Consider the following 12214-nt stretch of genomic DNA (forward strand, 5'->3'; position numbering starts at 1 on the left):
ATGCTAGATAACACTTAAGCAAAATATGGTCAGGTCAAAGTGTCTGAATAATTTTTGGTCCCTCACTTTGCAAAAACACAGCACTGGCTTCCTCACAAATGAATGGGAGACTACTTTGTCCAAAGCAAATGTTTAGATCTATTATAGATTAAATGCTTGGCTGATCCATGGGCTGTTTTGAAAAGACATGTTTGCTATGCGTGGCCATTTTCATGTCGCCTCATGCTCCAACTCTCAGGAATGGGAGGAGGGAATAGGTTGAGAATCTTTGACCCTTAGAGTACAGCTCAAAAAATGGGTCTCTGGTTTGAGGAAACCTCTAGATTGAGAGCAAAAACCTTCTCTCCTGTTCCGCCTTGCCGCGGTGGAATGTTTCAGATGACTGTGGGCACGTTTGCAAAGGACTAAGGTTGAGAAAGTGGTTCAGGGGTCAAAACACATACGCATGCATAACTTGATTGTTATTTCAATAGTGAAATCTACACAAATCATCAGAGAAACACCCTCAAGCACATGGAAATTCCCTTAAAAATAAATAGCTGTGATTCCCAAATCAGCGGCTGTAAAAGGGCTTGCAAAATAACACTAGTCACACGTAAAGAAAAATGAGAAAACAGCTTTCTATTTCAGAACCGGGTTTCTGCAGGTTTTATGAAGGTAGATTTTAATCGTTTTAAAGATCTTTTCAAGACTAGGTTAAGACAATTTAAGGAATTAATTGAAGGGAACACAAATCTTCCTCAGTAATTGTGGTTTGCTTTCCAGTGAAAATGTCAAAAAAGATTCTTAAATGTGAGCCTGGACCACAAAACCAGTCATAAGTCGCTGGGGTATATTTGTAGCAATAGCCAACAATACATTGTATGGGTCAAAATGAATGATTTTTCTTTTATGCCAAAAATCATTAGGATATTAAGCAAAGATCATGTTCTATGAAGATATTTTGTACATTTTCTACCGTAAATATATCAAAACTTAATTTTTGATTAGTAATATGCATTGCTAAGAACTTAATTTGGACAACTTTAAAGGCAATTTTCTCAATATTTTGATTTTTTTGCACCCTCAGATGATTTTCTTAATATGTGGAAATGCGAATTAAGACTTTTAAAACCCTTTTTAAGACCCGCAGAAACCCTGGAAGAAGTTTTCATCCTTTACATGTAAATACTTGCCCAAATGCATTATAAAGTAATTTTTCCTATTTGTACAAATTAACTTCCACATTATATGATAAAATATACAAGTCATACAAGTCATGTGAAATTTGCTTATAAAAATCTTTTGCAGTTACATGTACTCTACGTGTGATATAGCTTCTAAAAGCATCATCTATCAAGAAGGAGACTCCATAACAACAGTACAACGTTATTGCCAAAGCATGTGAGCTAACAACCATCAACCAACAGACAAAATTATTGAGTAGTAATCTTTAGGTCAGTCTTAACACAGTCCAGACGTAGTCATTCATGGCAGTACCTGAAACTCATCTCCTCCCCTGTTACTCAACAGCTTAATTCACAGATAATGATCTCTTCCCCAAGAAAGAAAATCCTGCATGATACTACGAAGTTGTTAAAAGCCAGGATCATTGATGAATCAATCAGGATCATCAATGTTTATACTCATCGGGTGTATTACCTCACTGCAGTTTCTGGAGGGTCCAACACAAACAAATGGCCTTTACAATTTGGGAGGTAAACAGTTCTGCACTGTTTACATTAAAGTGATCAATCCATGTTGTGCAGCAAGTGAAACAAAGACATCACAGACCTCCATGTCTCAGTCATTTATCTAGTGATTAAGACTGTAATGTTTTCAGGACACATTCCTTTCAAATTACTGAAGGCTGCCATAACATCTTAAAGGTAACTTAAGATGCTGTAAGCAAAATCTACAAATGCTCTGATCCAGCAAATTCATGCATATAAGGCATTAAGAGCATATAGCATGCATATTTATATGATCCGCAAAACAAATTGCTTGATTAGTTCACAGTATCTTCAAATGCTGTAATATTAATGAATACATTAAATTTGACAATATAACACTATTTATGTGAGTATGTGAGTGTTTATATATCTTAAAACCTCAGTGATCTTGTGATCGATGTGTACATGTGTACAGTATATATAAAACTGAAAAGACTTCCTGCAGGTTTTGTACAGGCATGTTGCAGTTAATCTCACATATAACTATCAATAACACAATATGGTGTGTAGATGGTTGAAATTCACATGTTTCGGACATTTTAAAAAGAACATGGAATTCCCACTGTGCTGTCCTTTATGCAGAAAATGTGTAGTGTTGCTTTTCGCTCAGCAGGTAGCTGTACTGAAACAACTGGCCTGGACACCACTATTGTTTGATTAATAGAGGGATAATAAGGAAAAAATTGAGAGGCTTTCAAAGGTCCTAATGAAACTGTAACATACTGTTCATTTAAATAATACATTTTGTTTCATTCTGTGTTGTCATTAACATGTGCTACATTAAATGAATCCATGTAACACATAGTTTGGCATTGTGCCTATTTGCAAAGAGTACAAACACCCCACTTCTCAGTGAACTATTCCTGTAACTCATTCCTGAAAGCCTCATGCTGAATCTTATGGTGAGCCAAAACGTGCCAACAATTCTACCTGCCATTAGTTTTTAAAATAACAAAATTTCCCTCATTGAAATTAATGAAAGATGATCACTACAGTGATAATGCATTGTCACTGAAATTATTACATTGAAAAACAGAAATAAAGTTCTTTAAAAGAAACATTAAAGAGGTCATATGATGCGATTTCAATTTTTCCTTTCTCTTTGGAGTGTTACAAGCTCTTGGTGCATAAAGAAGATCTGTAAAGTTGCAAAGACTAAAGTCTCAAATCCAAAGAGATATTCTTTATAAAAGTTAAGAGTCACCCACACCTACCTAAAACGGCTCATTCTAACACGCCCCCACATGTCTACATCACAATGTGGGAAGATTTGCATAACACCGCCCAAATGTGCACGCAAAGAAAGAAAGCGTGGTTTCAGGAACAGCAGTTGGTCGCTGAGGAAATACATCAACTTCACGCTGTGGATCGCCGGATCGGCTTTCACCGTGGACGAAGCGGAGTCCAGCCCAGGGTCGTCACATGTGGTTGTCGCAAGCCTCACTCTAGCCTGCAGGCCTCTGCTCACTCAAGGCCGCGGTGTGTGACGCTGTTTCGTTGTGAAAGCGAAACTACTTTGTTTGGCCTTCCAAAAGAGGACAGGACTAGAAATCAGTGGTTAAGTTTTATTCACAACACTGTTCCAGAACATTTCAACCCAAATATTCAGACGTGTGCAGCACATTTTATGGAGGACTGTTTCCTGATCGTTCTGACTGAAATAATTTGTATTTTATTTTTATTTATTTGTTAGAAAATATACCTTTATATACTTTTTAATAAGATTTCACAGCTGTGTACCTACTTTTTGTCAACACTGGATATTTATAAATACATTTAAGTCAGTCTTCATCCTCAAGGTCCTCTTTCCAACATGAATTTTATAGTTGTATATTTTAATTACTGTTGCCTGCTTGTCCCAGAAAGAATCAGTGCTAAGAACCTCTAACATTAATGCAACTCCCTGTGATAGACAAGTTCACGCTTGTGCGCGAGGATGAGCAAAACATACCTGAGCACCTCTAAGCATTAGATAGACAGCTTCGGCAATCGCTTCTTTTCCAGCCATAAATGATTTGCTTGTCCACCCAACTGTACCCTCATGCGTAAAACGCAGAGGGAGTCTGTATTTTTTTATTCATTTACGTGACGTGAAGCTCTTTTCTCTGATTAATTTATTCAGAAATACATAGAGCTTATAAAAAAATCAAATTTGTTTAAAAATACTTGAACACACCTCTTATGATAAACATGTTTGCAGTAGGCTATTAAAAGTCATTTAGATTTGTTATGTGGGGTTTAAAGTAAAATATATCTAGGTGGTATCTGTGCAAAACATTATTATATTTTATCACAAAAATCGCAAAATCATTTATTATTCATAAAAAAGCAGTGAAGAGATTTTGCAATAGGACTATAACGTTTGTACATATAGTCCAATTCAAAGGCCTAACGGTGCAACCAAAACGCAGGAGGCCACTTTTGTCATGAAACAAAAAAGTACACCCACAAGACTGTATGTCAAGGTCATCAAGTCTATATCATACAAGGTCATCATATTTACAGGCTATATATGACTTTATTGTTATCATTATTTTACCTTTTTATGAAAAGATACGTTTTGTTGAGGTCAAATGGAGTAGCCTACCAAAACCTCTTGATATTAACTAAAAAAAATTTATAATAGATTTGTAAATCCCCATGGAAAATATGTGAAAACTTGTTTGAAAAAAAAGAAAGAAAGAAAAAAAGTACAATCACGTACAATTTGAAAGAAATGTATTCCGTACTTTATACTTTATCATGGTTACACCACTTGACATTAAATAAATTTTTCTGGAGCTATAATAATATAAACGTTTTCCAAAACGACAAATACTTTTGAAAATCTAACATTTTAAGAACTTGCCACGTGTGTTTTAATCTAGATTCCTAAAGTACATCTTTTTTATTAACTCCAATATCATTGATTGTCACTGACCCATGTATTAAAGTATACATATATATATAACTGCACATTCCTGTCCCTGGTCAAAGACACGCTGTTTGGAGCTTCAGTACATCTCCAACGATATAAATCTCAGGACGGCTTGAATGTTTCGTCCGATATAAATTGAGGATGAGAGAGAGCATCCTGCACATCTCAGGCACGCATCAAGCAGTGAGATCATTTGTGATATAAATATCTCTTTGCCAGCAGATCTGCTCCAGTTCCTGCAGCCGAGGGTAATGCCCACCAGTGGAACAGCGAGTTACCTCAGAGCGCTGGAACAGCAGCAAAATGCTGGAAGTGGTCTAGCACGCGCACAGACAGCTCTCTGGAAAGAATGAACGTTCCTCTCCTGCTTTTACTCCTCTTTCAGTTGTCTCGCTCTGCAGTGCTTACGGGATCCGAACGCGCGTTTTTGGAGCACCAACTTGTCGCGGAAGGGCGCGTATCAGGGCGCAGGACTGGAAGACTGTACTGTAGAGTTGGAATAGGTTTCCACCTTCAGATTCACTCCGATGGAAGAGTCAACGGGAGTCACGAACCTAATCCGTTAAGTAAGTTATCATTTACCAATCTTTACGGACATGTGGAGAGCGAAGTTCAAATTAGTGACTGATTGATCCTTTTTCATACTTAGTTTGGCTGCAGACTACTTAGATTATAATTTTCTGATGGAAATAAACTTAATACTCATTACGAATGAAATTGTGCCAATTTACGTTCAAAATGCCGATAAGTTATTCAAATGACCAAATAGAATCATTAAAATGCTTTAATGGCATGTATGTTTAAACAGTTTTGCATAATAGAGAAGGTCCTTCCAAGTCACATAGACAGAATCTTATTGATGAGCTGTGCAAAAATGTACTGGCTTAAATAACTCATTCCAGACTGATCTGACTGAATGAATGATAAACTAGTACATCCTCTGGTTGGAGTCTCTTGTTTGGAGCGGATGTTTATTTACAGGTATGGGAACAGGTGCAGCAGCTGAGTTCAGAATGCTAGTGAGCTGAAAGCTGGAGTGAGTGGCATCATTAACATGCCATGCATTAGATTTCTGTTAATGGTTGAATTGCTCGGTACACATACCATAGTACTAGGTCTATTTAGAGGGTCTACTGTCAAACAGATGATCAAAATTAGATTAAAGTAAAAAGGGACTTTGAGTTTGGCTGTGGGTGTTAAGTCCATATGCCAGACAGAATGTTTAGAAAGCAAACATCATTGACCTGAAACATCTCTCTGAAAGAATGCAGCCTAACCAATCCCATTTTCAATATCAACAAACAGTAATGACCAATACTATTAATGCCTTAAATATTAAAAAGATGGATACTATATCCAAATTCCAGTCAGTTTTTATATTAAGCAGTCAACTCTTATGTGGATACAGAATATAGTTCACTTACGTGAAACCACCTCAAAATATATATATACAAACAATTAACAGTGGTAACAAATGGGCTCTATAAAATCAGTAAAAAGCTTATTTCTGGACCCTATGAAGTCTGTATCACTACACACAAGCTAAATGAAGAGCACCCAAGTCTTGTAGGACTGGCATTGGGAAGTCACATTCATTTTTCTGGGTGGATGTTTTTTTTATGATGTTAAGTGTGATTTACAGTATGTGTTGCGGTGCTTTCTCTATTATTTACTTACTGTTCATATAAAAGCATTTGATATCCTGTCTAATATAAAAGAAGAAGAAAAAACAGTGTTCACATGTTCACACGGTCAGTGTTTGGGAATAAATGTACTTATTACCTGATATGACTCTCATTGTATGTCGTGTACATCAGGGGCGTAGCCCTCATTTCAGAAGTGAGGGGGACAGAAATGTTATATATATATATATATATATATATATTAAAACAATTTTTATATATATATTACATTACAATATAAAATTTCTGTAATCTATATAACCTACCAGTCAACAGTTTTTGAACAGTAAGATTTTTAATGTTTTATAAAGAAGTCTCTTCTGCTCACCAAGCCTGCATTTATTTGATCCAAAGTACAGCAAAAGCAGTAATGTTGTGAATACAGTGATAGCTGGACGCTTTTGTCCATATTAGGAATGTCCTCATATGACTTTCTGCGAGAGAGCGCCCTCCGGCTTCGAGTATGAATGAAACATACACTGCACGGAATGTTTAGCGCTCTGTGATGTTCATCTCGCCTTATTCTGGGTCCGAATAAAACACCAGATCATGCACAGACTAATCTATTAAATCTATATTTATTCACACCGGCTCTTGAAAACCTCTATGCGAACACACTTGCCCGAAAAAGTGCGGGGGACGAATTTACGGGATATTAAAAGTGGGGGGGACACGTCCCCCGCGTAATCTACGCCCCTGGTGTACATACAACTGCAGACAGGAGTGGCTAGAATAATGTTTGTGTATGAACTGGTTACTGAACTACTGTTCTCTTCTCTAACCTGCTATAGCATTGAATAATGCTTGTAACCAAAATGTCATAGAACAATAATATCAACTATTTTCTGTGTAACATCTCCTGGTGTATGACCTGCCAAATATAGAGTTAAAAACTCTAGTTCTTATTTATCTCTTTATTTATTTATTTATTTATTTATTTACTCACTTATTTATTTTATTCATTCTCCGCCCAAAAACATTCCAACCATAAAATACCCCTATTTTCTGCCATTTTTATAACATGAGAGAGGGTGACATAAGTGATGATATATAAGCAATATCACACAAGTGGCAGTGCGATATGGCTCTATATCAGCACGGCTGTGATTTAGCCGTAGGTAATCACAGCGTACTGATATACAGCCATACTGTAATAAGTGTATGAGTGTGATATTGCATTTATACAACAGTTCGATGGCACAAGTGTGTAAATAAAAAAGAGACAACAACGGAGTGTCTTTAAAAACCCTCTTTTGTGCAGAACTACTTCCTTCCGCCACAGATTAAAATCTTTGACAGTTTAACAGCTAGTAACGAAGGAACTAGTAATGAAGGAACGTTGAGTTGCTTCATTAAAAGCTTATTGTATCACTGTATTTAAAGCTCACTGTATTATGTGGAGTAGAGTATTATGAGAGAGAGAGAGAGAGAGAGAGAGAGATGGACTGAGCGAGTGTGATTACCTGCATCTGATACAGCATTTATTCTTCAGCTCAATCTCATATTCACAATAAAACATTAGTTTGAATGTGTGCTGAGGAAAGCAATATCTTTGTTGTACTATCCTTTCATCTGTTATGGGTGATTTCCGATGACAGCACTGCTCACTGCATTTGTTGGCTGTGTCTAACAGGATGTTGTTGAAAGTAAAAATAACTTGTTTACAACCCTGTTTCAGTCTCTTTCAATATACAAGTTTTTACCGCTGACTCATTCATAAAGACAGTAATAATAAACAACAACAACAGCCATCATAAAGTTGCTAGGCAATTCAGTCAAAAGTGCAAAGGCCGCGCTCTGATATACAGCATTGAAGTTATATAAAACATAACATTATGAGACTTTGCCCTCAGCCAAAACTATTTGCTCTGGAACAAATAATAGATTAATGAGACCAAGAACTGCCTGTTAGATTTACCCCAAACTAATTATTTCTCATGTTTAACAACCTGGCGGCAAAGTCCAGAAGAACTGGCCGAGGTAAGGCTGCTCTCAGCATGTTCATGAGCGCTGAACAGCCACTGACATCCTGGAGCTCACATCTCTGAAAACGTCGAAGCAAATGTTCAATTAGACGTTATCTTTATTAACAAACCGCATATCTAGTCTAAAAAGTCTAAAGTCTATACCACTACATTCTCACCTAAAAAAACTCTTAAAACTATATTCTGTGACAAAACAGTATTATTTCTCGCTGTGAGAAATACTGCAAGCGGAGTGATAAAAACAGTGAAATGGTCGGAGTTCTGTTATCACTAGAATATTACACAGCTGGAAAAGGCTCTCAGCCATTTAGATTCGAGGACCAGAAAGAACGTCCCAGTTTACGTATGTAACCATGGTTCCCCGAGGGAACGAGACGCTGCGTCAGAAAACGCTAGGGGAACGCCTTCAGCGATACCAAGCTCTGAATCATATGTGTAATCAGTCGAATCGATGGGCGAGACGTCAGAGAAGTGGGTTAACCCCGCGGAGAAACAGACTTGCAAGAACTCCAGCACTGTACCAATCGGGCAGTTAACTGGGTCAAGCAGGCGGTCTCCGCACCATGAAGTGAAGAGTCTCCACTTCAGGGCGTACAGTTTCCTCGTTGAGGGAGCTCTAGATTGGAGGATGGTCTCAGCCTTCGGAGACGATGCCACGCCGGGTGACAGATAGCTCGCAAGCGTCTGCTCTACCCGGGGCATCGCTCTGTAACCGCATTCACTCAACCCCGCCACATTTCCATAATAATCAGAGGCGGGGACGAATAAGCGGGCCGAGAATGGTTTCTTCCACGATCTCGACACCTCGGTGTGGAGATCGGGAAAAAACGGCAGGCTCCGGCATGGAGGTAGCGACTTAGCACGCAGAAAGCGTTCATTGAGTTTGCTGTTCTGCGGCTCAGCCTGTTTCTCTGCGGGCCACTCAATGTTCAGCTTGGCAACCGCACGAGTAACTACCTCCCCATTCCCTCCACCAGATCCACCTGCGAACCCCACGAGCGCAACTGCAGCTCCGCCTCGGCGGAAGCGGGGCCAGCACCGTGAAGAACGCTGGTGAAGGCTCCCTCCTCAAAGAGAGCCTTCCAGGAGCGAAGCAAACGCAGTGGCAACTGCTTACAATGCGGACAGTCGGCCCCCTCGAGAGCCGACGCCGCGTGCTCCGCTCCCAAGCTGACCACGCACAAACTGTGTGTATCCCAGCTCGTGATGTAGCATGGGCAGGGAGGAACACATAGTCTATAACGCGATCTGCTTTCGCCCTTTTTTGTCTTTAGTTTAGACATTATAACTTCTGCTGGAGCTTATATTTTCTGAATGCTTGTGCAACCTTTTTTGGACAGACAACAATAAATAAGACTCACAGAACATAGATCGTGACCGACACACACAGAGAGCTTTGCTGAATGACAGAAAGCTAGCGCCGGCTGCACCTCACGTGCTTTTAAAGCTTCCGGGTCATGACGTCACCCGCCTCTGACGTCTCGCCCATCGATTCGACTGATTACACATATGATTCAGAGCTTGGTATCGCTGAAGGCGTTCCCCTAGCGTTTTCCAATGCAGCTCGAGTTCCCGAAGGGGAACTGTTGTATAATAAATAATAATAATCAATGACATGGCAGACAACTACCACATGGCAGACAACTACCACATATTACCACATAAATTCCGTTGTGACTCTTGAAAATTTAAGGAAGGCACTTTGGCTATAGAATGCAGTTGTCACTCTCTTTCATTATGGACAGAACCGTATGTATTACTCCAAATAGGACTGACAACTATATTGTGCTGTTGTGTGAACATAGCCATTGTTTGAACTTTGACTTTTAGGACATAAAGGTCATCAGTCGTCACTGCAATCAATGTGTTTTTTTTCCATCTGTAGGTGTGCTGGAGCTGTTTGCCATATCTCAGGGGGTCATAGGGATCCGAGGGGTTTTTAGCAGCCGATTTCTAGCCATGAACAAGAGGGGGAGGCTTCATGCGACTGTAAGTCTGATCCAACACAATATAAGCTCATACATCCACTACAATAAAGTGGATGCAAACCAACCCAAATGTGCTAAACAAAAACTCCCCATACATACTTCTGAAGGAAATCTCGGCTTACTGTGATATTTGTGAGCCTCTGCAAATTCTCTCTACAAAGACTTGTACGGCACACAGCATGGAGAGATACACTGCAGTTTCAGAGCAATCTGGCTTTGCAGGGTTCTGGGCTGTCTGATAGAAGGCAGAGCTTATTAGCATGTGTTAATGGGAAGAGCAGATTAAAACGAGTCTGGGGTAGTTGATAATCTTTTAAGGAAAGGAATCAATATGTGTGTCAACAAAGTTGGGCAGCTTTAAGGGCACTTAGCATGCAAACAGCAAGAACTGGGACTTATGCATACAAATCAACAGTATATGGAACTCTTATCTGTATTCATATAGCTTTAAAATGAAAATTGTTTAATCCTCCCATAAAAGGAACTGTTTTTCCCCCCAATTTGTCCAAAGGATCGGTCTCAGAGACACTACAAGTTTATTGTGAGAAAACTCAATCTATCCCATCTATTCAACCAATCTATCATTATTATTATTCAGTTTTCAACTCCACATGATACACTTGGACACCTTGTAAGAAGGGTTCTGATTTATGCTGTACACAAAATTAAACATATACACCACTATTCAAAAGCATTTGGTGAGTGTAAGAAATGTAAGAAGACAGTAAAACAGTAATATTGTGAAATATTATTACAATTTAAAATATCTATTGTCTCTTTTAATATATTTCAATTTGTAATTTATTCCTGTGATAGCAAAGCTGAATTTTCAGCAGCCATTACTCCAATCTTCAGTGTCACATGATACTACAGAAATCATCCTAATAATATGCTTAATATTTTTGAGGAAAATGTGATTTATTTTATTTTTTTTAGTATCTTTGATGATTATAAAGTTCAGAAGAAAAGCATTTATAGAAAAGTTTGGTAACATTATAAATGTCTTTACTGTCACAAATTTTTTTTTTATTGCATCCTTGCTGAATATAAAGTATCAAATTCATATATATATACAGTATATATATATATATATATATATATAGTTCTGTATTTATACGGACCATACTTCACATTAATGTTTAACAATTTTAGAATAATCTCGTAAGGGATGGATAATAAAGTAGTCTGATAAATCTGAGGATTAGCCTCCAAACTGCTGCAGACATCATCTGTAATTAAAGCAGCTGCAGTTCAGCTCCTTCAGACTTGAATTGGGTTTCATTTCCTCAGACCAGCTACAGTTGCACAGGCTTATTTAATAGCTGTCAGCTTGGGTTTTAAACCCCTAGCACTTCACTCCGTAGACAAGTCAGCCTAACCAAAGGAGTATCAAATGACTTAGCGTCTGATTTTTGTTGCACTATCTGTCATATTTAATATTTAGATGTTTTCATAGTGGCAATTTATTGCTGCGATAATGGCAAGGAAGACAGATGTACATTATGCCTTGTGACCTACCCAGCAAGCCATTACCAGCATAATCATTGCAAAGCTTAAGAGGTCACTGCAATTATTGAGAAAACAATGAGGAGCGGGTGAGAAACCAAGAGGGAAATGGAGATGCAACGGTCTCCCATTCCATGAAACGTGGATTGCTCATGAGCCAGAGATGTGTCTCAAATGTTATTTTGCTCACATGGTCTAAAGGTAAAGGAAACAACTCTGAATAATATGGTGACACTTACAAATGGAAACAAATCTGCCATGCCAAGATGTAATTATTCGTATCTGTGTCTGCAACGGTATAATAACTCCACGCTGGTGGTGCAAGGCTGAACAATGGAGGTACCACAGTATGGGAAATCTTGAGAAAGGATTGTTTGTGGATAATATTCACAAAGAAAGCTGTCAGAGAACAGACACAGGTCAA

General features: G+C 38.4%; 1 protein-coding gene across 1 annotated transcript in view; it reads left to right on the forward strand.

Moving 5' to 3' along the window:
* The first annotated feature begins 4978 nt into the window (after positions 1–4978).
* Positions 4979–12214, forward strand: part of LOC107744874 (fibroblast growth factor 5-like) — a 12095-nt gene continuing 4859 nt past the window's right edge. The window contains exons 1-2 of the mRNA XM_016558692.1: positions 4979–5195; positions 10182–10285. Coding sequence (XP_016414178.1) covers positions 4979–5195; positions 10182–10285 — 321 coding nt within the window. The remainder of the gene's footprint in view (positions 5196–10181; positions 10286–12214) is intronic.

The sequence above is a fragment of the Sinocyclocheilus rhinocerous genome, unplaced genomic scaffold (genome assembly GCF_001515625.1).
Source record: "Sinocyclocheilus rhinocerous isolate Xijiao unplaced genomic scaffold, SAMN03320098_v1.1 scaffold167, whole genome shotgun sequence".
NCBI classification, from domain to species: Eukaryota; Metazoa; Chordata; class Actinopteri; order Cypriniformes; family Cyprinidae; genus Sinocyclocheilus; species Sinocyclocheilus rhinocerous.